Source organism: Malus domestica, chromosome 11, assembly GCF_042453785.1.
Source record: "Malus domestica chromosome 11, GDT2T_hap1".
In the NCBI taxonomy this organism is placed as follows: domain Eukaryota; kingdom Viridiplantae; phylum Streptophyta; class Magnoliopsida; order Rosales; family Rosaceae; genus Malus; species Malus domestica.
Genome location: NC_091671.1, coordinates 37,979,033 through 38,007,028, shown reverse-complemented (window position 1 = coordinate 38,007,028; position 27,996 = coordinate 37,979,033). Strand labels below are relative to the sequence as shown.

General features: G+C 38.5%; 5 protein-coding genes across 7 annotated transcripts; 4 read left to right on the top strand and 1 right to left on the bottom strand.

The window, feature by feature from the left end:
* Positions 1-310: 310 nt before the first annotated feature.
* Positions 311-6,074, top strand: LOC103448956 (serine/threonine-protein kinase Nek2). Of its 2 annotated transcripts, none has more exons than XM_008388215.4 (15): positions 311-772; positions 2,426-2,561; positions 2,641-2,707; positions 2,836-2,901; positions 3,015-3,061; positions 3,176-3,221; positions 3,350-3,430; positions 3,517-3,559; positions 3,664-3,713; positions 3,796-3,877; positions 3,976-4,025; positions 4,186-4,259; positions 4,475-4,526; positions 4,709-5,170; positions 5,259-6,074. In XM_008388215.4, exons 2-15 carry the CDS (start codon positions 2,473-2,475, stop codon positions 5,892-5,894), a joined length of 1,845 nt encoding a protein of 614 aa, XP_008386437.1. In that variant the 5' UTR covers positions 311-772; positions 2,426-2,472; the 3' UTR covers positions 5,895-6,074. The 2 variants fall into 2 exon arrangements, with proteins under 2 accessions (XP_008386437.1, XP_008386435.1); XM_008388213.4 differs by lacking the exon at positions 311-772 and adding an exon at positions 1,769-2,081.
* Positions 6,075-6,575: 501 nt separating this feature from the next.
* On the top strand, positions 6,576-7,385 carry LOC103449041 (uncharacterized). The gene is made up of 3 exons (XM_017335677.2): positions 6,576-6,650; positions 6,742-6,878; positions 6,917-7,385. Exons 1-3 carry the CDS (start codon positions 6,576-6,578, stop codon positions 7,383-7,385), a joined length of 681 nt encoding a protein of 226 aa, XP_017191166.2.
* A 4,377-nt stretch (positions 7,386-11,762) lies between these two features.
* Positions 11,763-16,713, top strand: LOC103448957 (VAN3-binding protein). Its single transcript, XM_008388216.4, has 7 exons — positions 11,763-12,255; positions 12,558-12,683; positions 14,405-14,837; positions 15,427-15,675; positions 15,763-15,812; positions 16,101-16,158; positions 16,243-16,713. Exons 1-7 carry the CDS (start codon positions 11,866-11,868, stop codon positions 16,449-16,451), a joined length of 1,515 nt encoding a protein of 504 aa, XP_008386438.1. The 5' UTR covers positions 11,763-11,865; the 3' UTR covers positions 16,452-16,713.
* Positions 16,714-18,369: 1,656 nt separating this feature from the next.
* LOC103448958 (protein LIFEGUARD 4) lies at positions 18,370-21,215 on the bottom strand. 2 transcript variants are annotated; one of them, XM_008388218.4, is made up of 5 exons: positions 20,505-21,215; positions 20,293-20,406; positions 19,648-19,805; positions 19,320-19,540; positions 18,370-19,174 (listed from the first exon to the last, which is right to left on the bottom strand). In XM_008388218.4, the coding sequence occupies exons 1-4, from the start codon at positions 20,752-20,754 to the stop codon at positions 19,337-19,339; spliced, it is 726 nt and encodes a 241-aa protein (XP_008386440.1). In that variant the 5' UTR covers positions 20,755-21,215; the 3' UTR covers positions 18,370-19,174; positions 19,320-19,336. The 2 variants fall into 2 exon arrangements, with proteins under 2 accessions (XP_008386440.1, XP_008386439.1); XM_008388217.4 differs by lacking the exon at positions 18,370-19,174 and having other exon boundaries at positions 19,193-19,540.
* A 1,832-nt stretch (positions 21,216-23,047) lies between these two features.
* LOC108174661 (histone-lysine N-methyltransferase, H3 lysine-9 specific SUVH6-like) lies at positions 23,048-27,109 on the top strand. Its single transcript, XM_017335884.3, has 2 exons — positions 23,048-23,284; positions 23,551-27,109. Exon 2 carries the CDS (start codon positions 23,553-23,555, stop codon positions 26,745-26,747), a length of 3,195 nt encoding a protein of 1,064 aa, XP_017191373.3. The 5' UTR covers positions 23,048-23,284; positions 23,551-23,552; the 3' UTR covers positions 26,748-27,109.
* The last annotated feature ends 887 nt before the right edge of the window (positions 27,110-27,996 follow it).

Here is a 27,996-nt window from a genome sequence, read left to right as displayed (position 1 = left end):
GGAAACAGAACATGCATGTTGTTTGTGTTGCTTTGTTGAACACTGATCCCTGAAACCTACCACCTGCCTGTATTTAGGGCAGAATTTCCTTTGTTTGCGTACATAACTACATATTGAAGCGGGCCAAATCTTCTTTACGTTTGGACAAAAAATAAAATAAAATCTTCTTACATACACGAGTAGCCAACCATAATAATTAGTATGGAACTTGTTATTCACGAAAGTGACTATATTTACACTAAGCAATTATATTATTAGAAAATCCGAAATATAAGATGCGACAAGAAGTTATTGACTTAGAACAAATGACACGACCCTTCAGGCCAATACAAACCGTGCACAACATCGGCCACAGATAATTAGAGAGGTCAAGTGTTGAGAGAAACTAGAACCTACTGCCTCCAATCAAACTTCATGTCGTCTCTATAAACTTTTCCATATATATATTATCTACCAAATAGCCTCCAATTCATCCTGTCGAGCATCATATTTAAAATTCCCTAAAAAAATGGGCCTCGTTACCAATCTTAAGGTCATGACATACTCTTTGAGGACTTACAGAGGGGGTCTTAGTTTTTTTTTAGTTTTCACAGATCGACCATAAAAAAGGATTGCAGGCAGCAGGAGTCGAACCTAGGCCTTGGTCTGGTGAAGAGAACGATCTTACCAACTCAACCAACCCTCATTGGCGCCTCATTACCTTCTTTTACAGTTACAAACGACGAATTGAAAGCAATGAAGCCTTGAAACCCTAGCTATGTGAAAGAATCAGGTGATATTTCTTCGATATAGTCGAATTATTCTGTAAGTTTCGGTTTGTAAGTTCTATTTAGTAGTTTCAGCCATTTGAAGTCCACCCATTGATGCACCCAAGTGGCTAGCATCCATGCAAGATGTTGATAATCCTCTATATTTGTTGTTTCATTTGTTGGATGCACATTAATAGTAATTCGTAACAAAAGTTAAAGATAAATTTTCTTCGTTTGTGTGCCTTTTGCTAGTTTATACAGATCAAATCAAACTTAGATGCAAATGTCTCAAGTTTTAATTCTTTGCCCCTCCTCCTCATATGGCTCGTATTAAAAATTAAAGGGCTATTTGATAACCATTTCTTTTTTAGCTTTTAGTTTTTTTTTTTTCAAATCTGAAAACTGAAATCTTATTCGGTAACTAAAAACTACGTTCTTGATTTTTCAGAATTTGGCCTTGAATTTTCACTTTTTGATGAAAACAGAAAATAATTACCAAACAAAATTTCAATTTTAAGTTTAACACCCAAACTCGCAAAGTCCCAATTTAAAAAAAAAAAAAGCCCACCAAACCATTAACTCTGGGCCTCAGCCCACCAACTGGACTCGTAACCAATGGCAGGCCTCCGACTTCCGACAAATTTGAAAATCCCGCAAAATCCGCCAAGAAAAACTCCGTTCGAACGGCGTGTACGTGGGGGCCTCCTTTGGCACCTTCCCAATTCCTTCTCCAACCACCCGTGCAGTGGGCCCCACCCCAATCCCCCGGTCCTTTTTCAGGAAGGGATCATCTCTAGATCCCTTCCTCCTAATCCATCAAGTCCGGAGATCCGAACCATTAAAATTTAATCTAACGGTCATAAACAGGGGCTCATTTAAAAAATTATAATAAATTTAACCGTTTGATCAAATTTCAATGGTCCAGATTCTCGAATTTAGTGGATTAGGAGAAAGGGATAGGAGAGGATCCTTACCCTTTTCAAGAATCTTTTCGTACCCAAGCCAAAACCCCTCTCTCTCACTCTGCAAATTTTGAACTTGAATTCTTCTTTCTTCGGTTTTGCTTTCGTTTTACTTCTTTTGGCGCCCACCTTGTCATTCGCATTATCTGATGGAGAAAAATTAGGAAATTAAATAATTAGGAGGGAAGTAGGTGGAGGGCTTTAATCTGAATTTCCTAATTTTTTTTCCCCATTTAATTAAACTACTTACTCCAACTCCTTGTTTTTAAAAAAAAAAATAATTTAAAGTTTAAGTTTTTAAGGAAGAAGAAGCTGCAGATTCACTTGTTCTTCCAGTTTCTTGGTGATTTCTGCTGTTCTGGATTCTTGGGTACTTTTCTTTGTACTTGCTGTTACTGTTGCTCTTACTTTTTCCTGCTGTTTTCATAGTTTGTTTTCTGATGAATTGACGCACGTGTTCGTATTGGGTATTGATTAAATTGCTAATTAAGCTTGATTAGGGATTGAATATTGCTTAATGGGTTGATGGTTTGTGTTTGTCATAGTACGATTCATATTTTACTTCCTTGTTTAAGCTGATAAACTAGTGTATGGGGTTAAATTGTGCTTCATGATTTTACTATTTACTGATTTTTTGCTTCATGAGTAGTGATTACATTGTTGAAAGTTCACTAATTTCTTCATGTGTGGTTTGTGTTTGGGCATTGTTTTCAGGTGTAGATGTATTTTATAGACACTGAAGAGTGAGAGTGGTAGAACATATGATGGAGCAGTATGAAGTTCTGGAGCAGATTGGGAAGGGTTCTTTTGGTTCTGCTCTTCTCGTGAGGCATAAGCACGAAAACAAGAAGTGAGTCTCCTTGCAACTTACGTCTAGTATTTACTTTGAGATAGGATTACTAAATTTTGATACATACTTACATGCATAGGTATGTCCTTAAGAAGATCCGTCTTGCTCGTCAAACTGATAGAAGCCGGAGATCTGCTCACCAGGAGGTCGGAGTTCTTTATTTTTTGTTTAAAACTAAATCCATATGCTAACAGTGTTGAGACTTGAGTAGTACTGGAATGCTGGTTGTAAGAATCTGGAATTTAAATGGTTATCTTGGTCTGTTGTAATGCAGATGGAGCTTATTTCCACGGTACAGAATCCGTTCATCGTGGAGTACAAAGATTCCTGGGTTGAAAGGGTCAGTATCTCATAAGAACGTTTGTTTTTTATTCCCCCATGAGTTGCTTGTTATTCACGTTCCACATAATTCTCTAGTTCTGCAATTAAAGCTTCGATGCCTTTCACTTTCAGGGTTGCTTTGTGTGCATTGTTATAGGGTATTGTGAAGGAGGAGACATGTAAGTTTTGCTTCTTCGTTAAAACGGTTCATTTACTACTTCAGGAATTATTTGATTTGGCCTTGTTCCCACCGCTTTTCTGACCTTTTCATGTTAATGCCTCTTGCTGAACAGGATGGAAGCCATAAAAAGAGCCCGTGGTGTTCATTTCTCAGAAGAGGTTGTTATTCTTCCAGCGAACTTTCCACTTGGTTTTATAAGTTTCCAAATTGTATCCTAGGCGTTTGATCAAAGTGTGTGATACTCCCAATAATTTATGTTTCTTACTTGCAATTTGGAAATGAACAGAAACTCTGCCAATGGCTAGTTCAACTGTTGATGGCACTTGATTACTTGCATGCAAACCATATTCTTCACCGTGATGTCAAGGTCAGTGGCAAGTTAAAGGAGCGATTTGTTTAGTGTTGCACGTTTGAAATTCCGGAGTTTTCTCTGACTGTGTTCTTCTACTTCAGTGTTCAAATATATTTTTGACAAAAGATCAAGACATACGTCTGGGTAAGCTATAGTTCCTTCATTGCTGATTCACTCAAGTTCGGTTTCACATTTTTGAGTTCGCCCTTGATAATTGTATCCTGAATTTACAATAATAATGTATCTAGGTGACTTTGGTCTCGCGAAAATGTTAACTTCGGACGATCTAGCTTCCTCTGTAAGTACTTCAGCCGACGCATATAGTTTGAAGTTTTACACCCTGGCCTATGTGTGATCTGGTATGTCTGCTCCATGTTCAGGTAGTCGGAACTCCCAGTTATATGTGCCCTGAGCTTCTTGCTGACATACCTTATGGTTCTAAGTCAGATATATGGTCTTTAGGTAAGTTTTCCCTCCTCTTAACCTCCACCCAAACCCATTAATTTTTTCGTCCTCGATTTTTTAGCCACACACACATATAAATAGAATGTGTCTTGCAGGATGCTGTATATATGAAATGGCTGCGTTCAGGCCTGCATTCAAAGCCTTTGTAAGTTTGCTAATTTTCGGTTAGGAATTTTTTGAACTTTGTATTACCTGTTTGCGGTATGTTGGCACTAAACAAGAATTATCTAAGGCTTGAGGAGTTGAATGGAACTACAAGCTTTACCTTTTTCCTTGATAACTTATGAATTTCGTTCTGAGTACAGGATATACAATCTCTGATTAACAAAATAAACAAGTCAATAGTGGCTCCACTTCCAACGTTGTACTCTGGTGCATTGTGAGTCTATTTCCTCTTCTGTTGCCTCCGGGTTTTAAGTTCTTTTAATGGTTGCAATTTCATTTGTATATATTATTGTGAGTTGAGCTTAGACGTTGTCGGTGGAAAATTTGATGTTTGTTCAATGAATATTTGTTTGCATATGGTTTTCAATGAATCAAATGTGTTGATTGACAGTATGGTTTCCCTATTCTCTGTTTTCTTCTCTTTTGCAGTCGAGGTCTTGTTAAAAGCATGCTGCGGAAGAACCCAGAACTTAGGCCAAGTGTAAGTTTATTTATTTGTGTTTCTTTGCCGAATACATTTTTGTTTGTTTGATTCTTACATGTACTAGTAGATCATGTATGATGTACATTGCATGAATGTTTGTTGAGTTACACAGACTTATTTATAGAAATGAATCATCCATTTACGTGGATTTATTTACGACGTTATCCATGGTTTATCAGGCTGCAGAGGTGCTTGCTCATCCCCATCTTCAGCCTTATGTGCTTAAGATTCATCTAAAAGTGAATATCCCTCGGCGGAATACTTTCCCAGTTGACTGGTCTCGGTCCAGTTATGTGAGGAAAACACGATTCATGGAGCCAGAAACTAGTCCTGTTCGTACCAGCAGAGAGAAAAGACGATCATTCAGCAATGATAGGACCTTAAATCCTAGTATCTCTGGAACTGAACAGGGCTCTCCAAGTTCTAGCGTGCGGACACTGGACTTTCCAGGGTGTTTAAGTCGTAAGTTCACCGAGGTATCTATGGGAAGTACCAAGGAAGATTATGGTAACAGAAAGTTGGTGTCCACAAAGTACAATGTTGTTAATAGTCCACGAGCAGCACCAGCAAAAGTTTCTGCTACTCCCACGAAACACATTACAGAGTCAAGAATTTCTCACGTCAACTCAAAACGTGATTCGGTAAGTCATACTACTAAATTAGTGAATTGGATAAACTCGGTGTGTTTATTTATTGATTTTGACTACTTTGTTACTCGCATGATTGCAGCTTCCGGTGTCACATTCTCCAGCCAGAAAATCTTCCCAGTCAACTCGAAGAGCTTCTCTTCCGTTCTTGACAAGTACTGCAGCTCCACAAACCCCATATAGAGCCAATGTTGGTCCCCTTGGGATTATGGAGTCTCCAGACGTTTCTGTCAATGCCCCGCGAATTGACAAGATGGCTGAATTCCCCTTAGCCTCTTCTGAAGAGCCACTCGTTCCTACCCGTGGAATTTCATCAACATCTGCACGATGCCCTTCAACCAAGCTGAATAGCATCAACCATTCTATCACAAAGGACAAGTGCATGATCCAGGTTATAGACAAAACCATTTCCAAGTCCAGTACAATTGATGGCAGCCATGGACCTGCTCGAAATGGCAGTGAATCTCCTGAGCAGAAAACTACCGCTGGTGTTTCGAGCCATTCATCTTCGGAGTCACGACAGCAGCGATTCGACACCTCATCATTCCAGCAACGTGCAGAGGCTTTGGAAGGGTTGCTTGAGTTCAGCGCGCGTCTTCTACAACAAGAAAGGTTCGAAGAGCTTGGAGTGCTCTTGAAGCCATTCGGACCCGAGAAGGTTTCTCCGAGGGAAACAGCCATTTGGTTGACCAAGAGCTTCAAAGAAACCACGGCTTAGTTCGCATTCTCGCGTTGCGATTTCTTTATCTTGTAAATTACGTACGTCTTGAATTTCTGGAATTTGAAAAGAGTAGCTGTGTAATATCTTCGTGCTGAAGGTTGCCATAGGAAGATATCAACGTGAGTGGAAACTGTAATTTTGAATGGTTTTTAATTTTAGTTTGTGTTGGTTTTTTTTCTTCTTTTCGTATTTTTGCAAGTTTTATCTATATGAGCGAGTTTTGGAGAATCACTTTTAAGTGCTTTTCAAGAAGCACTTGGATTTTAATAAAATTTTCGTAGTCTTGTTATAATGTTTAAGTCTCTCCAATCTCCATATAATACTATTAGTACGAAACGTCATGATGTTTGTCACATAAAAATTGCTCTTACATATAGAGAATAACTTACATGACACGGATACACTATTATGTAGTTTTACATGCCAATAAAACAAAAATATTTGAACAAAAACTTATAAATATCTTTATTTCATTGGCATGCAACTTTACCGTGGCGATACACCGTGTCATATAAACCCTCTCCTTGTTTTAAGTGTTTGTTTAGGATCACGACTTGGGGGAGTGATGTGTCTCAAGTTTGAAGAACCCTGAGAGAAATGTGCCGTCTTTCACAACGCAAATCAAACATTCAAATGATTTTGATGAACCCCAATTGAATTCAGAACACGGATCGACGAATGAGTGAGAATCTCGGACATGGGTTTAGAGAGTTAGGGGTTTTCATGATGGAGCTAGGCCTCAAACTTGCTCGAGTATGCGAAATCTAGTCTCATTCATTATCATTCACCGTTTAATGGTTCCATTCTTGTTGAAGAAGCAATGAGCACAAAAAGAACATCGAAGAGACCCTTCGACTCTAGCAGGAACTGGATTGGTGACAAACGCAAACAAGTTTCGGGGATTTGTTCTGAGAATCTGTGGCAGCAATGGCATTATGATAATGGGATTTTCACCGTCTTGACAGCTCCAATTTTTCGCTTGTCGAATGATCGACAAGCGAAAGGAGAAAGGGATCTAGAGTGTCCTTATCCGAATGGAATACTTATTTGCAAATATTTGATCCCAGAAAGGATAATGCATTCATGGTGAAGGCCTCTCCTGAGAGCTTTATAATTCAGGTGGTGGAGTCGGCTGATATCATATCAAGAGGAAAGCTCCGCGCCACCCTTCGGTCTGTTTGCAGGCCTTCCAAGTTCGATAATTTGAGCAGAGAGACTTTTGTTGTGTTCTTGCAGCCGGCGTGGAACAAAACTTTCTCGGTAACAGACTACCCCATGAACATGGGGACATCATCAGAGATCAAACAGGTTGATGATCCGGATCAAAATAAAATGACCGAAGAAATACAGAAAATTGTACCACCTCTTGCATTGCGGTTGAAAGATGGGATAATATTTGCAGACTTCTCACGCGAAACCACTAAGCAATACTATGGTGGATCTGGTTTGCAGTCTAATATTGATTGCTTTGTCTATCTCCTTCCATAGTTTTCTAGAAGGGAGTTGATTATGAATATTTATACGTTGTTAGCCTGTAGCTCTTCTACAGAGGGTTAGTAACAGAAAAATAGCGAGTTCATCCAAGAGTTTGTGAGTGCTCTTGATTCAGTCAGCCTCTAAAGTTCAGAGAGATTGGTGCTTGTAATCCCATTTCAATAGTGGAAGTATTTTGGATTTTGTCCTGTGGTTTTTCTCTTCACATCCGAGGGTTTTTTTTCCACAAAATTCCGGTGTCCTTTTGTTCACTTTTAATTTATGTTTACTTGTGTTTTATTTCCTGTGATTTAGACTAGCAGCAAGCTGCTGTTTTCGCTGCAGCAAACTCAACAAGTTCAGGATTTTCATGCAATACCGGTGAATTATGAAGCTGTAAGACTGCACCAAGCAAATTGCATAACAAGAATGCGATTTTTCAACGCTGTTTGCATCGTTGAATATGCAAAGATGCGATGCTTGCCACCTATTTGTTTGGGTTAATATTTGAACGTTGAGTTTAAGTAAAGGAAAGCCCAAAGATGCCCAATTAAAAGGAGATTTGCCCGAAGCCTAGCATCGAGACCATAAGCAAGTTAACACCTTTTCAGCCAAGGGACACAAGCCACGTGTCTATAAGCGAAGTGACAAGTGATGGAGATTAACCTACCATCAGCCAAAGAACACTTTTCAGTGATATTACGAGTAAGAAAGTTGATGACTTACTACCCTCCAAATGCTTTCAGGCAAGAGCAAAAGTTACAGCAGTTGGGCTACATTGCCTATAAAAGAAAGAAGAGACAATGAGGACAAAGACACTCAACCAATCAAACAAACAAACATACAAACTTTGCTCTCAAGCCAGATTTGCATCTTAAAGTTGAACTTAGCCCAGATTCCGTCCTTTTAAGGATAGTTCCCTACAAAAGACATCTTTTGTCTAGTTTAAAAGCTCTGCTACATCCCTTAGTGGCCTAGTATCGATTCCCTTGTGTAAGTTTGTTTATCATCCATCCCTTTTTAGCATACAACCTTTGTAAATTCAAAGAGAAGTGACTGCAAGAAGTTCAACCTTGCCAGACAAGGTGAAATCTTGCCCAAAGCTCTTTGTTTGTTTTCTAAATCCGTAGATCTATTACTTAATGCATTCTCCAGTATGTATTCAATTTATTTCCATCTGTTTTTCTATTTTAAGAAGTCCATTTGCATCTGGATCTGGTTAACTTGATCGATATGTTTTCATTAAATGTGATTTGGAATAAAACAAATGACTTAAGGGGCTCTGGACTCCCTCTATTCGAACATACAAGACTATGAACTAAAAGTCCTTGTTTAAAAGGTAAGAAAAAAAACTTAATGTAAACTTAACTCATCCACAACAATCCTTTGATAACAAGAAGTTTAAGTAACTTGGGGTGCAAGTAATCGACTTAAAACATACTTATTCTACATCTGCTATACTGAGATAGCAGTGGCACGCCTTGCACTTAGTTTTGATTGTGAGCCTTAAGGCCTACACCTAAGGCTCCACAAAGGCACATTCCAGAACTAACTTTGTTCTTTTCTTGTAGCACATCAAGAAATAAGAGCCCGACTACATATCCAAAGTGCCAATCCCTTGAGGAGCTATGCTGAGGTCTGAGAATCCTCCTCCAGAGAAATCTTTGCCCGAACACTATTAAACTCATGAGAATTTGTTACAAGTGAAAGAGAGCGATTGATTGCCTCTTTCTCTTTAGCTACTTTAAGCCGGCTACTCGAGGTTAACTGAAGTTATAACATGCTTAGCTTCGTGTAATAAGTTTGGGGTTGTTCTAGTTTTGCCTTAATCAACTTGTGTTTACTTATTCTACAGACTCTGGCTACAGAAACAACTTGATGGAATAGTTGCAACTTTCAACTAGGCAAAGGTGGTACTGTGGTCCGTTCTCCCTGTGTTTGTTCAAAAGCTATAGAGAAACACACATCTAAATTGAGTTTGTTTTTTTCCTTTTACCAATGTGACATAGTAAACTACTCTATTTTACGTGCAGACGCATTTGAACTCAGAAGCAAGTGAGCAGATACATTGCTCTGATCAAGTAACCTAACTTTGAAGAAGAGATTCAAACTTGAGCGTAAGAGAATAGACACATTATCTCAACTAACTGATCTAACTTGCGTTTTCACGTGCTATTATTAGTTATTTGAATTCATGAAATTACGTGGGAAAATGAGGCAAAAGGAATAAAAGGTGTCCCCTCCAGTCAACAGTCATGAGCTAAGAAACAAAGAAAAGCCTTACAGTTTGAACAAAAAGGCTGCTTCTCTTCTTCCTTTCGATCCTTTTTTTTTTGTCAGATTTTTTTATTTATGAAAAGGGTGTATTTATTCATGTACAAAAGCCAAAGTTATAGATGATGACGTGTGCAGGCACGCGCATTTTAGCATAGGTCCCTCTCCAGTGAACAGCTTTGTGTCTCGGAACAGTATAGAGAAAAAAAAATGGTTCCATTGAGAATTTGTCTTGACCCCCAAACATGTCGGGCTCGGACATTGCCAAGACGTTTGGCTTAAGGAACACAATCACTTAGGTCACCACCAGTCAAGTATTCTAGCCAATTCTGACATCTTACTGATTCTTATTATGTGACTATGTAGTGGCGAATTTAATATTTAAAATTTGGAAGATTTCAGTGTTAAAAGTTCAAGTTTTTAGATAGAAACATATAACAAAGTACGTAAAAAAAAAAAAAAAAAAAATCAGTTTATGGCTTGTTGTTGTTAGCTGAACCAAGCTGCGCACATATCAATATATATTGACATATGCCAAACCAATATGATAAGTGCTGCTAACAGAATTTGTCAAGTGTTGTCGACACAACCGACAAGAGGCTTTTTGTCACACACTTTGGTGGCCACATAGAAGAGAACGGTGATCCCCATATGTCTAATTCTTGGACTCCAAATGGTCCTAGGACTATCTTCGTCTCAATATACATCAACAACTGTGCCTATATGACCACATAAAGCTTGCAAATTCCTCCTAAACATTATAAATAAGTGGAGTGGTATGCTTAGTCCTGACGTGCATGAGCTAATCTGGCCGTTTTTGTTTTGTGGGTTTCACAAAGATGAACAATCATGATTCACACACAAGCACATGTAAGTATTGTTAGATGAGAGTGATTTGGTTAGTTTGCACGCAAGCGAACATGTATCGTGTTTTATAAGTCTCACAAGTATAAATAGTCAAGATTAGCCTGCACATGCTTGCACAACTAATCCTAACACGCAGTTTATTTTGAATTATATTGTTGATCAATGTTCAATAAACTTGGCTAAAAAATCTAAAGGGGAAGAAAAACAAAGAGATTAGTATGAAAAATGGTGTTGATCACTTTTGTTTTGGTGTTGTTGGGGGTGTGTGTGAAGACTCAAGAGTGAAGTGGTCGAGTAACTTTCCTATCATTTTGTTCCTTTATCAAAAGCTCCTTTGAAGAAAGATGATTAGTCACATGATCAAAGTAGGACCACACTAGAGGGGGGGGGCTAAAAGCATCCCTAAAACCTCTTTTTGTACAAATCTATTGCTTACAAAATTGCTATTTATTCCACTAATCTTTCACACCATCATAAGCTACAAATAAAGCTAGACTTCAATATTCATCTTTCCATGTGGCACCTCAAAAGTACTTCTACCGCATCCAATTTGACCAAAGACCATATCCAATAAATTATCTCTTTTCTAAGATGTTTTAGTGTATACTATTTGGATGCGTGATATAATTAATTTATTTGTGCTATAAAATGAATAAGAATTCTTGAACTAGAACATATTGTTTTTGTTAATTGTTTTGAGCGGGTATTAGCTTAGATTCGCCGCTTGTTTTATTTTTATTTTTTCTTTATATTGTTAATAAAATCCAATATAGGAGGGACATGTGGGGGTTTTTGCGTGCAACAGTCCTTTTTTCATCGAGGGACGGTTGATGTCTAGCACATTGACAAATAATTAATCTTGCCTAATCCTTTACAAAATTTACTAAAAAAGTATGAACTTGTTCGCTGTTATTATTATATTTTATAAGATAAATTGTTGTCTATTCATATTATAACAAGAGTTACTATGTTCACTGATTTGTCATATTTTTCACTTATTTTACATGAATAATTCATCTATACTTTTGTTATAAGATGTATCAAAAAATCCAACAAATAGATAAACATAACAACATTATAACATGTGAATCGATTATACCAAATGACTGTATTTATATTGTGTCCACATCTTGATCCCAAAACCCAAAAATCCACAAACCCCTTTACCAAATAGCACATCGATATAATGATCATTAATGAATGACCAAATAGACATAAAAGTGTGTGTATATATATGTGTCCATATCTTGATCCCAAAACCCACAAACCCCTTTAACAAATTCAAACCCACCTCTCTCTCTCACTCTCACTCTCACTCTCTCTCTCTCTCTCCCTCCACAACATTTCCACTTCCATGGAAGAAACACTACCAATGTTAACCACTCGCCGGACTGACCAAAGCCCCGTCAACCACCGAGACCACCTCCCCAAAAGCCCAAGAGTTCCAATGGAGTTTCTCTCAAGGTCATGGAGTGCCTCCGCTCTTGAAGTCTCCAAAGCTCTGTCTCAGTCTCACCCTCCTCCGCTGCCTCCTCCTCCTCCTTCATGCATGGCTAATTCCAAGTCCTCAAACAGCTCTTCCTCTTGCACCACCACCGCAACCACCACCACTCCTTCCATTCCTGAAGACATCGCAGGAGAAGCAGAGGAGCTGCCGTCCCTCCCCGGAAACCAATTTTACTTTGCTTCCTCTGTCACCTCCCAGCTCGTCCTTGATCGCATTATGTCACAGTCCATGAGAGAGGTGCGTGTTTCATTCACTCGAAAGAAACCTAACTACAACGGGAATGCAGTTGTGATGGTATTCCAAGCCAGACACATAACATTGCGTTGTTGGCTTGAAACATTGTCACGGTAGCTTCTCGAACCTACAACAGGAATGTAATTTTGGCGATATTTCAAGCTGGACACTTGATATTACGTTATTAACTAATTTGGAATATCGTCACAATGAAATTTCGAGGAGTTTTTCTCTGTTCACAATCTTCAATTTTCTTGTTTTCAAATTACTCTTTTGGTCTTAAATTTTTTTTGGGGGTTTTACAGGAAGTGTCTCCATTGACATCAGGGAGGCTCTCACACAGCAGTGGACCTCTGAACAATGGTGGTTCTCTAACAGAGATGGATAGCCCTCCAGTCTCACCCTCTGATGAGTTCGACGACGTCGTTAAGGTCATTCTTTCTCCCTCATCTGTTTGTTTAGACTCTTATTTTATTTAAACAAAATTCCAGAATTCTTGTCCAAGAAGGCAAACCAGGAGACCAAATGTGACAATGTCACTCAGCTTTCTCTGTTTTCCTGTCACACACACACCATCTGATGATATCTTTGTCCTTTCCACTCAGTAATTGATTAATCATTTGTTTTTATATTTATTTTATTTTATTAAAAATATATTGATTAGTGCAGAAAACTACAGTAGATGCTTTTTCTCCTTTTCTCCTTTCTCCCCTTTCAAGACAAGAAACCTTTTTTATTTCCTTAAAAATCTGGCCATGGAGTCTTATCAACCAGGCCTTATTTTCTTCGGACAAGGATTGTCTACCCTTCTTGTTCGCGTGCCCTTTTATGCTTTTCTGTTTGTGTGGTCACGATTAAATCACGTTAATATTTTATATTATTATTTATTTTTGTCTTATTCTCTATAAAAAATAATATAAAATGTTAACATGGCTTAACCGTGACCACACAAAACAGGAAAGTACGGGAACAAGGAGGGCAGACAATCCTTGTTCATTTTCTTCAAGTCAAAACAAAAAATCACACATCAGTTTTTGCTTCTCCCACATTTTTTTAATTTTTGACCGTCGGATTGATGAATTGAAGAAGATCAACGAACATAAATTAACAAGGATGTGTGAGAAGTAAAAAGAAGTGTTTGGATAGTACACTCCAACAAAAAATAACAGAGAGTATAGTAGCATTAGGGTTCTTTACTATTCTTCTCTACCGGCAAGGGCAACGTTTTAAATTCGACTCGAGTTCACGAGTTGAATAGTCGAATATGATCGTTAGTAAGTGTACGGTTTTAAATTACGATTCAAATTAACAAGATCGATAGCTATGTAACTGAATTATTGTGTGATTTAATCTAAATTTGCTGCTGTAATATATGGATTCTATACACACAATAAAAATTTATTTTATCAAAACAAAAAGGATTGTGCTGTCTACACACTCGTTTTATATCTCCAATACACTTTGTTAATTTTTATTCTTTAATCTTCTTTAACTTATTCGATCTGACGATCGAAAATAAGAAATAGTGTGTACATAATACCGCCCAAAATGGGAATAAACAAAATTGGGCACTAGGCCAGGCTGTTCCTTGGGCACAAGGATTAAGAGAGTAGATGGGTGGAGTGTAAAATTGAGCAAGTCAGATGCTTAAAATGGTAACCACAGCCCCGTGCCATGTCATGCTTCTCTACAACTTTGCTTATTTTGGTTTCTCACCTCTTTGTAAGCAAACCTAGCACCCTTCACCAAAATAAATTAAATAATTGTCCCAAAAAATTGTTTTAGAGTTTCTCCGACAGTCTTTATAAATGTGATATTTCAAATGTAAGTTTGTTAATTTACGTGGCAATTTGAAGAGTGAAATATCTTATTTCACAATATTTTTTTTGCACGAAAAAGAAATGATAGTGGAGAATGCACTATAAATTTTGATATTATATACTATTTAATATAAAAACAAATTGGTCCCAATTTTTTTTGTTGTTTTTAAATTAATTAATGGAGATGGTGAGAAGAGACACAAATTTTATGAAATTGAAAATACAAAAAAGGTGAATAAAACTCGTGTTTTGGTCGAAAAATTAGACTTTCTGTCTTTGTGGTGACTTTTTTGTTGTTCTTTCTTTTGATGGACTTGTATTGTGGCACGCAGTATTTTCGAACCCACAACAGCATACAAAACCTATTCAACGGCAGCCGGAGCAGCGCTGGAAATGGCAACACTGCCCCCAGCGGCGGAGCCAAGACGGTGGGGAGGTGGTTGAAAGAGAGAAAAGAGAAGAAAAAGGAAGAGACGAGAGTGCACAACGCGCAGGTCCATGCGGCGGTTTCAGTTGCTGCGGTGGCTGCTGCAGTGGCCGCCATTGCTGCAGCCACAGCGGCTTCTTCGGGGTCGAGAAAGAACGATCAAGCAGGGAAGACTGACATGGCAGTGGCGTCTGCCGCCACGTTGGTAGCTGCTCAATGTGCTGAGGCTGCGGAAGCTATGGGAGCTGAACATGACCATCTTACTTCAGTAGTCAGCTCCGCCGTTAATGTTCATTCACATGATGATATTACCACCCTCACTGCAGCTGCTGCGACAGGTACCGATGCTTCTTAGCTCATAAATTACTCCACAAAATAATCTTGTCAAATTTTGCTAAAGATGTTCCATTTATTTTATCACATTGGTCAACCAACTGATGCGTTCATTAGTAAGTGGCACATAAATAATTGATGTAACGTTCATATGGGATGGCCTTAAAAATATCGTCTTTTCTAGAGTGTTGTTATTTGTTTCATAGTTACTGACTATATTGTTGGAGAGAATCAATCTTATGATCAGAAATAAATCCCTTAAAGTTTACATGACTAATCATGTGATCTAGTCACGTTTATTAAGTAGACACAATATCACTGTGACATAACATATTTTCTCACATTGAAAATCCCACGCAATTAAACTTTTTGGACATATAAACTTGATCACATTACTGATGCATTCTTTAATAGAACAACGCGGTCAGTTTTGTGTTTCTAAGTAGCAATCTCTAATTGAGTTGCTTACCTTGCTAGGCAGTAAATGTCGTACAAACATCTTTTTTAAGATTTAAAACAATCTCTAAATAACAAATTAGAGTATAATAATGTTTTAACTTTAAAAAAATCTGTGTCTATGTTGTGATATGGCAGCTTTACGAGGGGCAGCGACCCTAAAGGCAAGGGCAATGAAGGAGGTGTGGAACATATCAGCAGTGATTCCAGTGGAAAAGGGAATGGGAATGGGAGTCTGCGGTGGTAAAACCAACAGCAACGGTGGTGATCGCAGCAGCAGCAGCAGCTTTAGTGACGATCATGTTCCTGTTGACCCTACTTTTCTTGGGGTCTCGAACCAAGACCTCCTTGCTAGGGGCAGTGAACTCCTCAAACGCACACGAAAAGGTATTTTCAATTAAAACAAAATAAAAAAACAAAGAGTATAGTACCTAAACTTGATCTAATTTGAACTATATGGTTTGCATTTTGCAGGCGATCTCCACTGGAAACTAGTGTCTGTTTACATTCACCGAACCGGGCAGGTGAGTCTCCGCGGTTAACTGCATTTTTTTAAAACGCAGATACGTCGTCCATCATATTTGATATTGAGATGAACCGTACTAACAGTCGTTACCTAGATTTTCACTTTCATCGTTGTAGTTTCATCATGTTATCAAAGTCAATCCAATCGGTCAAATGATATAAAACGTCCTTAATGTTGTCAAATGGTTGTCAATATGTCGTCTATAAACTTGACCGTAATTAACCTAATCAAAATCTGTCCTATAGACGTCACTTCTTATCATTAATCGTACTGTGAAATTTTATAGGTGATGCTGAAAATGAAAAGCAAACACGTCGCAGGAACTTTCACCAAGAAGAAAAAGAGTAAACCCTGTTCTCTTCTGTACTTGTATTCAATGTGAAACAATGTACAAGGATTTTAACTTAACGTTGGTTTTGGGTGAGCAGATGTTGTGTTGGACGTGTGCAAGAACATGCCGGCATGGCCCGGGAGACACTTGTTCGACGACGGAGAGCAGCGTCGTTACTTTGGGCTGAAGACGGAAGCACGAGGCATCGTTGAGTTCGAGTGCAAGAACCAGAGAGAACATGACGTCTGGACTCACGGCGTTTCAAGGCTGCTTTCCGTTGTCGCTGAGAGAAAGAACAGGCACTGATTAGGTCTCTGCATTATGTCTAACGAATCGCATGACATAGATGCTGTTGTTTTTGGATTTTGGCAGACTGTTGGTATTAAAAAAGGAGGTGTTAGGCACATGTAGTGTAGAGGGGAGGTCCTGAACAAAAGCACTTCACTTTTGAATTCGGAAATTTCAAAGGACATGACCTGCTTTAGGAATAATATATATATAGTAGTTAGTTTTAGTATGTACTGTCACAATGGAATTTTCAATGGTATTTTGTAGCATTTGATTCTTAGGGTTTTTGAATTGTTAAATCTTTAGTAAAAATCACAAAAACCAAAATTTAACAGTTGAAAAACTCTTAACATAGGATACTTCAGAGTATCGTAGAATTTTGTGATAAAATTTACCAAGCTTGCCCCAGAAAGCAAAAATTGAAAACGGTGGTAGGTTTTAAAGGGCAAATGTCTAAAACAACTGGCATTAACGAGTCATACTATTTTGGTCCGAGCTCGTCACGCTCAATGGTCTCACTTTGGGCATGTGAAAAATTAAGACCCAAATACCTTTGAGTCGAGTTAAGTGTGGAACATGTATAAGATGGTACACGCCACCTGTTGTGGAGTCAGGATTTTTAAATAATAGGGTCATAATATCAACAAAAAAAGTTTGATTGGGTCAGTTAGTTGAGTAGTATGCACCTGCCAATTCCTGTCAACATATATTGAAAACTTATGCCAACATATATCAAATATTATTATTTGTAGAGGCTTGTCGATAGTGAATTCATGATACTGTGGAGTAATATTGAAGAATATCAAGACTTGTCAAGCGTATTTTATCGAGCACATGATGCTCACAATAGAGTCGCACAGAAAAAGAGAGAAAAGTAAGACAAATGTGATAGCTAAAATAGAAGAAGTAGGAGAAGGATGTCGTAATCTAATTTGGCTTAGTTGTTTACAAGGATCAAACACAATATACAAACAAATATACATGAATTTTTGAAGTTGTTGAGGTTAAGGCAACTCCCATGCTGGCTTTGCCACTGTAAGTTACACTAATTTGTAGCGTTGATAATGCATGTCGTCACTTTAATTTTAAATCTTTCTTATTTCTTTTCTCTTAAAATTGTAGTTGTTACACTAATTTGTAGCGTTGATAATGCATGTCGTCACTTTAATTTTAAATCTTTCTTATTTCTTTTCTCTTAAAATTGTAGTTGTAGGATCGAATGAAAGATCAAACATAAAATCGGACATACATATCCTATTGGATCGAGTAAAGGGTTGATCTAAGGCCATTTGACCCGAAAAACTGTAAAACGGTTGGAGTACTTAAGGGTTATTAAGTTCATATAATTATTCAATTTTTAGAGGTAATTATAAACTTGTCTCAATCTTTTAAAATATTTCAAGGGGTGTACTATCCACACACCTCTTTTTACTTCTCACACATCTCTTGTTAATTTATGTCTGTTGATATTCTTCATTTCATCCTATCAGACGGACGAAAACTAAAAAGGTATGAAAGAAGTAAAAACGGATGTGTGGATATCACATCCCTATTTCAATTACCTAACATTTTAAAAAATATTCGTTAAATCACCAGTGTTAAATGGAACCCTAGACCGGGCTAGTTTAACTGGACAAAGTTAACGTTTAACTTGGTTAAAAGACATCAATGAATTCAAAACTCCGAAATGATGTTTTAATAAAAGTTAGCTTTTAATTTTGTCTATACCAATCACTTAACATTGAAAATATCATCAACTAACGATAGCGACGGCATCACTTAACACCTGTGACATAATAAATATATATTTTTCATACCTATTTGAAATATTTTAAGAAATTGGACCAATTTAAAATCACCTCTGATGATTAAATAGTTATTCATACTAAACATTAAACCCGACGGTCAAAAATTAACCCATCAGTAAACCACGTCATTCAATGCAAGTGCAATTCTCTAATTTTCAAACAAAATCAGGCGCATTATCTGGTCAAATACACCTACACAAGTGTTCCTGGACCAAAGTAGGGACTCCGGATGATGACGGAAAGGGATCCGTTCAGGATCCTTTTCTCCTAATCCACCAAGTCTGGAGATACGGACCATTGAAACTTGATCAAACGGCTACAAACAAAAATCTACTTTAAAAGTTATAATAACTTTAACCATTATATTAAATTTCAATGGCCTGGATCCTCAAACTTGATGAATTAAGAGAAAAAGATCCGAAGAGAACGCTTTTCGATGATGACGTGATCACACACAGTTGCACTAAGTTTCAGATTTAGGCGCCCCAAACTAGTGCGCCTCCTGGTCATTCTACACTTTTGACTTCATTACACTTAGAGGACTTTCAGAAGTAGCACTGTCTTGTGATCCCCAAAATAGGAGATGATGGAACAGAAAGGCAGAAAAGGAGCAAAGTGAGGCCCCTTCGGGCTCCACTAACCAGGTCCAATGGGACTTTGGAATCAAGATAGTCTTCAGATCACGAGTCCGAAAAATGGACAGAATAATCCAAACCACTCATTTCAAATCTTACAAGCCTCATTTGTCCACCCTGCTAAACCACCTCACAAAAACCAAAGGTCCTCATGTCTCTCCCCCTCTCTTGAATAGTTCGAATTACGGGATCCGTCGGCTCCCGATTGCGAGATCTGGAGAGTTGAAACCCCAAGCAACTATTGACAAACAGAAATCTCCTACCATGGGATAATGAACCAACGAAACACATTTACATGCTACAATACACAAAAATCTTCCATGAGCATCAACTATTAATCAGTGTATTATAAGAGAGTTTAGTTGTTTATGACATTCACAATTAATCCTAAACCATAACGACGACAATATGTAATCGCATTTGGGGGAACAAAAGAGACGAACCAATCAAGAATATCTTCTCAGTCGGACGCCCTAAAAACGGTGAGAAGAGCTAGGAAGAGGTTGATGATATCCAAATACAAGGAAACTGCAGCCCAAATGTACTCGTCGTAAGAGTATCGCTTGATCAAGTTGTCCGTGTCATACACAATGTACCCACAAAATATAATCGACGCCAAGCAACCATATATCATCACCGAGATCTTACCAAGCGGGAAGAAAACCTGCAATCAAAAGAATATACGAACAAACCCAAAGCTTAAAAACGCAAAAACAACAACACAGACACAACAGGGAGTTTGTTCGTTCAATCAAATAACGCAACACATACCTGAATCAGAGCAAATACGATCAGAACCAGTAGAGCTCCGGACAAGAAAGGACCAAGAAAGTGGAAATCTTGGCCTCTCCTTGCAGCCCAAAATGTGTACAAGGTCAAACCAATTACGACCACTGCCGTCAGAATAACCGACTCCAAAATCACCTTCCCTGTTTTCAGTTCAACAAGTTACATGATTTCACAATGTCATCCAATTGGTTATCAAAGGAGACAACAAAAAGGGATAGAGACCACACAGATAACTTACAAACCTAAAAAGTGACTACTAACATGATTAATTTGATGATTTTACGGATATAATTTGAGAAAATATTGTGGCCTACCGCCCTAAGTGAAGGTGATGCTCACTGCCCATTGATTACCGTCTGATTTTCTATCAACCCTACGGACTTCGAAAATTAAACTTATCTAACGGTAATTAATAAGGTGATGAGCGTTGCCATTAATTTAAGATGGTGAGCAAAAATGCAGTCTAACTCCATCAAGCATTTTCCCTTTTTAGATTTAAAAAACTCCATAAATCACAAGAACAAGAGGGTTAAGACTCCCTAATTACATCAAATTATCAAAATTAATTATTTACATCACAAAAATACCCAAAAAAAAAATGATAGAGGAAAGTTCATGAGCACTCACCGCTAGTAAATGCACAGGTCAAACCAACGACAAATGCCAGTGAGATGGTAAAAATTCCCAGTAAAAGATAATTAACCGGATGCTTCTGGTGGTAATAGTACAGTGGGCACAGCACTGCAAACCAAAAAACAAATAAAAAAACCCTAAATTTCACAACAAACTCACAGAAATCCCCCAAAAAAATCAAAATTTCACAGAAATTTGAAGCGTACCGATGAAAGGCGTGATGATGAGAACGATGTAGAGCGCCAGGCCGGCGCCGGTGCTGACAAAGAAGTTAGCCACCGGCCGGACCGAAACGACGACGGCGCCTACAGCGATGGTGGCGAGTAATTGGATGGCAACGATCGCGTAGATTTTGCGGATGAAGGACCACCGGAGCTCGGGGCTCTCGAGCATCACAGGGTAGAGCAGCCTCGCTCCGGCCTCCGGATCACTCTTCCGAAACGCCTGATTCCACATCTTCGTCTTCTCCGATTTGCTCAGATTAAGATCGTTATCGAGTGTTTGGCTGCCGGGATTCTTTGCGGGAACGTGAAGGAAAGTTCGGGGCGTGGAGGTTTAATAAGGAACACAACCCGCACCGTGCAGTTAGAGACTTTCGCGACGGGTCGCGCGTACACGTGTGAGGGATTGGCTGTTGGGTTTGGAAGTGACACGTGGCGATTTGGAGGTTCTGGATGTGTCCCGGGTGTGCCTTTGTGGCGAAGGAAAGTTGCTGTTTGGTGACGGGCGCTGTGGAGGTTATCGTTTTGGGAATGAATTGGAGAGTATATGCGGATAAATCTAGGTCAGCATATTCTTTGGCAATTCCCAAATTGTTTACTTTTCTATTAATTAGGTTGCTTTCCAGCTTAAATTCTTTTTAAAACTGTTTTTTTTTTCTTTCTTTTTTTTTCTAGTAATTTGATGCTATAAAAATGTTTGTTTTACCTTGTGAAAGTGTTTTCCCCCAACTTTTTTCACTCCATAAACAGGAGCGTGCAGAAGAGAAAAAGAGCGAAAAATGTTCGTTTTATCTTGAGAAGTATTTTTCCGCTACTTTTTGCACTTGATAAACACAAGGTTGTAGAAATAAAATGAGTACATAAATTAGTTTACATAATTTTTTGTCTAATGTGTGTAGTTCACAATACTTAAAACGGAAGATAGCAGATGAAATTGTACTTCATTAAGTTCTTCTCTGAACATGACATCCATTTTTGTTAAATTCCCTAATTCGACGTCGTATAGATAATCATAAATGATAAATCTATCGACGTGTTAGTGATACACTATCAATATTAAATAATACAAACAAGCGCTGTGCATAGAGAATTTCTAAAGGAAAGTAATTTTCACGCTCCCCTTTAGTTTATTACACACCCGCTTTATTTCAGCCAATCTAATCAAAACCAATGACAAAATTAAACAGGATTTTGTAGAGAAGAAAAAATGATTGCGTTTATCATTTTTTAATCAATAATTAGGATAGTAATAATTTTCACGATCAGTACAAAGCTTTTCTACAAAATCAAATGATAACAATGGACAAAATTAAACAGGAATGTGTAAGAAAAGAAAAAAGGTGTGTGTTTCTCATTTTTAATCAATAATTAGTATAGTAATAATTTTCAACATCAATTGAAAGATTTTCAATGGCTCAATACATGCATGGTAAAACGGTTCGTCTTTTCCCTCACTGCACATGAGATGAGAAGACATGCATTATGTCAAATACATGAGTTCTTATAGAAATTTGACGAACCAATTTAGCATAGCCAAATTTGTGATTAGGGGAAGGCTAAAACGTCTTTATGAGTTTTTCCGGCCTCCGAAAATAGTGGATAATCATAACTTGTCACCAGTTATCCTCTTTTAAAAAAAAATAAAAATTTGGCATGTTCAAAATTTAACCGGAAAGAAGAAAGGAAGAAGAACTGGTCAAATGGAAGGGACAGCAGTTCATCATGTTATTTGCATCCTGTCAATTAGCTTCTTGCTTACTTGCATTGCTGCAGGGAAGCCGAATGGCCTGAGCGTCGAACTCATACACATTTACTCAGCAGCGTCGCCACTCTACCCTGGAAATATTTCTTTTGAAGAAGAAATTCACAGACTAATACACCAATCTATGGTAAATGCCTCAAATACATCCAATGAGTAACTAATAATCCTGTTATGCAGAAAAAGTAGCTATCATCCCATTTTCTGACGAATCATCGCGGTTAATACTAAGAGTCCTACTAGAGTGCCTGACTTTGATCTATGCTACGAATGGAAACTGCCTCTAGGTTTCAAAATGCTCACCTTGGTGTAATATCTGCAGATGAAACTTAGCCCTTAAGAAAAGAATTTATCGTCTGAATACAATTGAGATTTAGTCGTATTCTTAAACTGCCTCCAAATCAAGCTTAAATTTTAAATGGAATCAACGTAATCTTTTAGTGGATTCTCTTCTTGATTCTCAAGTTACACCTATAATTAATGCTCACAACTTCTCCAAAGACCCCAATGCAAGCACTATATAAACCCCTAAGTCATTTTTAGAGTTCTACATCCCTTTCATATGTTCATTCATTACTCATCAAGGCTTATTTCACAAGGTATTAAACCTTTATGAAATTTTATGAATGCGTTATATAACGTTACGTGATGATGTGCCAGTAACACTCTATTGTTGTTCTAGTGTGTCAAGTACTAATAAAGTACATAGTGCTCTCACGCCATTGAATGAACGCCATGTCACTTGTTGAGAGACGAACCGTCCCCTAAAACACCTTTGAGCCAAAACGCCGCGTTCCGCGAAAGGAAAATAAATCGTTGGGGTCGTTCTTCCTTGCGCACATCGCGTCATTTCGCGAGATCGCCGCTGACGCGCGCGCTAAGCTTGCAGCGTGTGCCAAACACTCCCCAAATCACTTCCCCGAAACCCTAATTCTCTTCTCAAATCTCTCAAAATCGCACTTGTCCTGCAATCGTCCGACTGCTAAGCCGGATTATCCGTTGACTAGTAAGTTTTTCTTCGTTCATTTTCTCTGTTTCTACTTTAAATCGTTGTTTGTTTAGACTTTGAGATTAATTAGTATATAATTAATCGCTGTTATTCTTAATTACTGTGGATTTTGAGATCTGTAGCTGTTCCTAAATTGGTTTTATTGTTAGATTCGACCGTTGCGAATAATTGTGGTTGTAATGAATTTACTATGAATTTTAGGTTTTTGAGCAATTATTGATACATTTTAGTTTGATTTGGAATTGGAATGGGGGTCGTTGAAGCGATGCAACATTCGGAATCTTCGAGGCGAATTGCTTCACTTAATGGTAGTCATTCTGAGGGGAGATTGGGACGATCCATGGAAAATGGAGAGTGCTCTTTCCGTGCTCCTAACTTAAAGAGGCGTACAGTCTCTGCGGTCCGTGATTTTCCCCTGGGGTGCGGACGGTTTGGTCAGTTAAGGGAAAATTTGAGACGACATGAAGGGGCTGCTTCTGGGGGAAATTTTGACAGTGTACCAACAGAAAATTTGGTTAGTAGGGGTGAAAATGGCGATGCACGTGGGGTTGACAAGCTCGGGCGCTCAAATGTTCATGTGGATGAGACTGACTTGATGAATGGTAAGGATGTGGGTACTGTGGAGAGAATTGAATCAGTGGCAACCTTAGAGCATGAAATTTCTGATTTGCCAAATGACCAACATGGGTTAAACAATTGGAGACCGGTTGAAGAGGCAGCTTCTGTTGTTGCTGCTGAGGCTTTGATTAGCGGGGGTAACGACGATGATGAACAAGGGATTGAAGTGCGAATGGTACCTGCTGGTTCGATCAATGAGACTGCATTGACTAATGGTAAGGCTTTTGGTACTGTGGAGACAGTGGATTTAAATGCATTGCTGAATGAAATATCTGATTCGTTGAAGGACCCACTTCAGCTTGGTGTGGCTACACCAAATGAAGATATGTCTTCTGTTATGCCTGATTCACCACCCAATGGATCCATCTCCATTTCTAGTGGAAATGGTCTGGAGAAGACTGCAGTTAAAAAATATCCTCCTCGAAGAGTAGTATCAGCCATTCGGGACTTCCCTCCTCTTTGTGGAAGAAACCCTGCCCTGGAGGCGAGGAATTTTGGTCAAGAGAGGTCCGCTATGGATGGCGAACCATCATCATTGAACACAGCGAAGACTACTGTGAGACAAACAGGTGAGGATGTTCAAGATAGAGAGTTTCACAAGAGTGAAAATGGAGGGGATATTTCTCTACTAATTGGGGACAAGGTTCAACCAAAAAGCAAGGGACATGCTGTACAAGAATTGGAAAGGCACCATGATGTAAATTATGAGATGAACGTGGTTTCAGAAGATGCTAAAAAAATTTACCATGAACTTTCTCAAGGACGCTATATATTCCAAGGCACGGGGAGTGTTGAACATTCAGAGGAGAAAGTGGGGATGGAGATGGTGGTATACCATGGAAAGGAAAGTCCAAGCGAGACAGACTTAGGTAAACCTTATTATCATAATCAATTGCACGAAGAAGATTTTGTAAGATCGGAAATTACGTCGGAAAAAGCGGTTGTAATGGGTTTGATGACTGCGTCAAACTGTCCATGGAGGATGGGAAAAGTGGTTGACCTACATAAACTAGAAGGTGGAAGTAGCGAAAGAAAACGAAAGAAGCTTGATGTGAAATGTCAGATAGAAAGGTCTAAGGCTATTTCCAGGAAAAAAGATGACTCGGACATTGGAGGAAAGTCTCCAAAGAATATTCTTCCTATATCACAAATGAGTGCTTATGAAGGTACACGTCAGCTTGTTGTCTGGGACAAGAAGGAGTATTCTCTTGAGCTTGACCAGAAAGAAGACTTTTATGTGAGTCCAAGATCAGGTTGTTCTGATGTATGTCCTCCTCCTTTTGGTACTAGTAGTTCAACTAGCAAAGTTCGTGATAATACCCGAAACACGGTGAGGGAGACATTGCGTCTGTTCCAAGCTCTCTGTAGGAAGCTCTTGCGGGAGGAAGAGGGTAAGTCAAAGGAAGGAGGAGTTCCTCGCAAAAGGGTTGATTATTCAGCTGCAAAGATCCTCAAGGATAAAGGAAAATATGTAAATACGGGCAAACAAATCTTGGGAACTGTGCCGGGAGTTGAAGTTGGCGATGAGTTTCATTACAGAGTGGAACTTACTATTGTTGGCCTTCATCGCCAGATTCAGGGTGGTATAGATTATGTAAAGCATGGTGGGAAGATCCTTGCAACCAGTATCGTTGCATCTGGTGGCTATGCAGATGATTTGGATAATTCAAGTTCCTTGATTTATACAGGCCAAGGAGGAAATGTGATGAATACTGATAAGGAACCTGAAGATCAGAAGCTTGAACGGGGAAACCTTGCTTTAAAGAATAGTCTGGATGAAAAAAATCCTGTTAGAGTGATCCGTGGCTCTGAAGATGGAAGAAGTAAGACATATGTTTATGATGGACTATATTTGGTAGAGAAATGTTGGCAGGATATGGGGTCTCATGGTAAGCTTGTTTTCAAGTTTCAACTTGACAGAGTCCGAGATCAACCAGAGCTTGCTTGGAAAGAAGTGAAGAAGTCCAAAAAATATAAAGTACGGGAAGGTCTATGCATTGATGATATTTCAGGAGGGAAAGAGTCCATTCCTGTCTGTGCTGTGAATACCATAGATGATGAGAAACCTCCAACATTTGTATACATAACTAGCATGATATATCCAGATTGGTGCCGCCCAGTTCCTCCCAAGGGTTGTACCTGTATTGTTGAATGCTCAGATTCTGAGAAATGTTCTTGTGCAGTTGAGAACGGAGGTGAGATCCCATATAACTTCAATGGTGCTATTGTTGAAGCAAAGTCCCTTGTGTATGAGTGTGGTCCTTCTTGTAAGTGTCCTCCTTCTTGTTACAATAGAGTTAGTCAGCGTGGTATCAAATTTCAGCTTGAAATCTTCAAAACTGAATCGAGGGGTTGGGGAGTGAGATCCCTAAATTCCATTCCTTCGGGAAGTTTTATATGTGAGTATATAGGAGAGCTCCTGGAAGAGAAGGAAGCTGAAGAAAGAACTGGGAATGATGAGTATCTGTTTGATATTGGGAATAACTACAGCGACAATTCTCTTTGGGATGGACTTTCAATCCTCATGCCCGATGCACAATCAAGTTCTCATGGAGTTGTGGGGGAAGGTGGATTCACCATTGATGCAGTAGAGTACGGCAATGTGGGAAGATTTATCAACCATAGTTGTTCTCCTAATCTTTATGCCCAAAATGTCCTCTATGATCATGATGACACTAGAATTCCTCACATCATGTTCTTTGCTGCTGAGAACATTCCTCCTTTGCAAGAGTTGACCTATCATTACAATTATATGATAGACCAGGTTCGTGATTCTAATGGCAAGATAAAGAAGAAGAGTTGCTATTGTGGTTCTCCAGAGTGCACTGGCAGACTTTATTGAGGCAGACATCAGAGGAGAATTCTGGGCTACTCGAAAGAGGTGATTTCTAATTACTGGAGGTATCGTACTTGCATATTACGTAATAACATTCAGTCTTTGTACTCTAATGAATTTGCGTTTCAAAGAAAGTAAATACTGTTTTTCTACCCCTTGGTGTTGGCTCTACGGTGTCAAATGGTTTTGCTTTGTTATATAGGCACAGTAGGCATTAATCTTTAGGCTAGTAGTATTACATTTTATTAATGTACAGGGTTGTTAATCATCTGTCTTCATCTATTTTCTTTTACTTGTTCTCTTGAGGAAGATTGTAAATTTTGGTAAGAAATGGTTATCCAGTAATTTTCGTAAGAAATTATGATGAAGAGGGGGGCTCATTGATACGAGGGGGGCTCATTGATACAAGGTATTAGTTTTTCAACAAGTGCTAATGTATTCCAAGTTCTATTGACATCTGCGGTTGCTTAATGTTGATACATTACATCCTTTACGTTTTTGTTTCAAATATATCTCTTGTTCTTACTTATGTGGTTCTGGGCAAATGGTACTTAGACCGACTTGTGTGCATAATGTTCTGGAGTGTGCTTTCTGTCATGTTCATATCGATTCATTATAACCCTCCTCATCATTTTCCTTTTTGGATTTTTGGACTGGATAATTGGTTGGATTTATCTCTTGAAAATAACACAAGTGGTTGCGTGTCCACATTTACGTCAACGAAAAACTTGGGTTGTGGATTGGGCGAATGACTCATTTTCCATATGAAGCAGGGCAATGCAGTTAAATAAGTACGAGCTGCTTGTGATAACTGTCGTATCTCTTTCTTAACAAGACACTACGCGTATGTGTGTACATATATGTCGATGCTTACTGTAAGCTTAAGCCTTTTAACTTAAATTTTTGTAGTTCCACAGATATATTATATTTTCGCGAATAAATGAATTCCTGCATAGTGTATCGTTAATGTAAAAGCTTTAGATGAAGTTTGAAATGATGACCATTTTTCTTTGGTAGTTGAGCGACGCTCGACTGTTTGGTTTCGGATGCTTGGTTGTGAAGAGGACGGCAAAAAAATACTAATTTGCTTGTGTTTGTTGCCACAAGGCATATTGGCTATAGATCTACTGTTATACGAAGACAAAGGATCATTGTTCGTAGGGAGCAATATTTTTGCTTTTTTGTGTATTACACATTGTTTTTCCTTTTTAGGTATGTTTGTGTTTTCAAATTTCAACTATTACATGTGTTTTCA

Bases quoted from the DNA above. Each gene is read 5' to 3' on its own strand.
- LOC103448956 (XM_008388215.4), top strand. From the start codon at position 2,473: ATGATGGAGCAGTATGAAGTTCTGGAGCAGATTGGGAAGGGTTCTTTT. The intron at 2,562-2,640 runs GTGAGTCTCCTT...TTACATGCATAG, and splicing joins CATAAGCACGAAAACAAGAA to GTATGTCCTTAAGAAGATCC. The intron at 4,260-4,474 runs GTGAGTCTATTT...TCTCTTTTGCAG, and splicing joins ACGTTGTACTCTGGTGCATT to TCGAGGTCTTGTTAAAAGCA.
- LOC103449041 (XM_017335677.2), top strand. From the start codon at position 6,576: ATGAGTGAGAATCTCGGACATGGGTTTAGAGAGTTAGGGGTTTTCATG. The intron at 6,651-6,741 runs GTATGCGAAATC...AGAACATCGAAG, and splicing joins TAGGCCTCAAACTTGCTCGA to AGACCCTTCGACTCTAGCAG. The intron at 6,879-6,916 runs GTCGAATGATCG...AAAGGGATCTAG, and splicing joins ACAGCTCCAATTTTTCGCTT to AGTGTCCTTATCCGAATGGA.
- LOC103448957 (XM_008388216.4), top strand. From the start codon at position 11,866: ATGGAAGAAACACTACCAATGTTAACCACTCGCCGGACTGACCAAAGC. The intron at 15,676-15,762 runs GTATTTTCAATT...TGCATTTTGCAG, and splicing joins CCTCAAACGCACACGAAAAG to GCGATCTCCACTGGAAACTA. The intron at 16,159-16,242 runs GTAAACCCTGTT...TTGGGTGAGCAG, and splicing joins TTTCACCAAGAAGAAAAAGA to ATGTTGTGTTGGACGTGTGC.
- LOC103448958 (XM_008388218.4), bottom strand. From the start codon at position 20,754: ATGTGGAATCAGGCGTTTCGGAAGAGTGATCCGGAGGCCGGAGCGAGG. The intron at 20,407-20,504 runs GTACGCTTCAAA...TTTGGTTTGCAG, and splicing joins CATCATCACGCCTTTCATCG to TGCTGTGCCCACTGTACTAT. The intron at 19,541-19,647 runs GTATGTGTTGCG...TTTTGATTGCAG, and splicing joins TCGTATTTGCTCTGATTCAG to GTTTTCTTCCCGCTTGGTAA.
- LOC108174661 (XM_017335884.3), top strand. From the start codon at position 23,553: ATGCAACATTCGGAATCTTCGAGGCGAATTGCTTCACTTAATGGTAGT.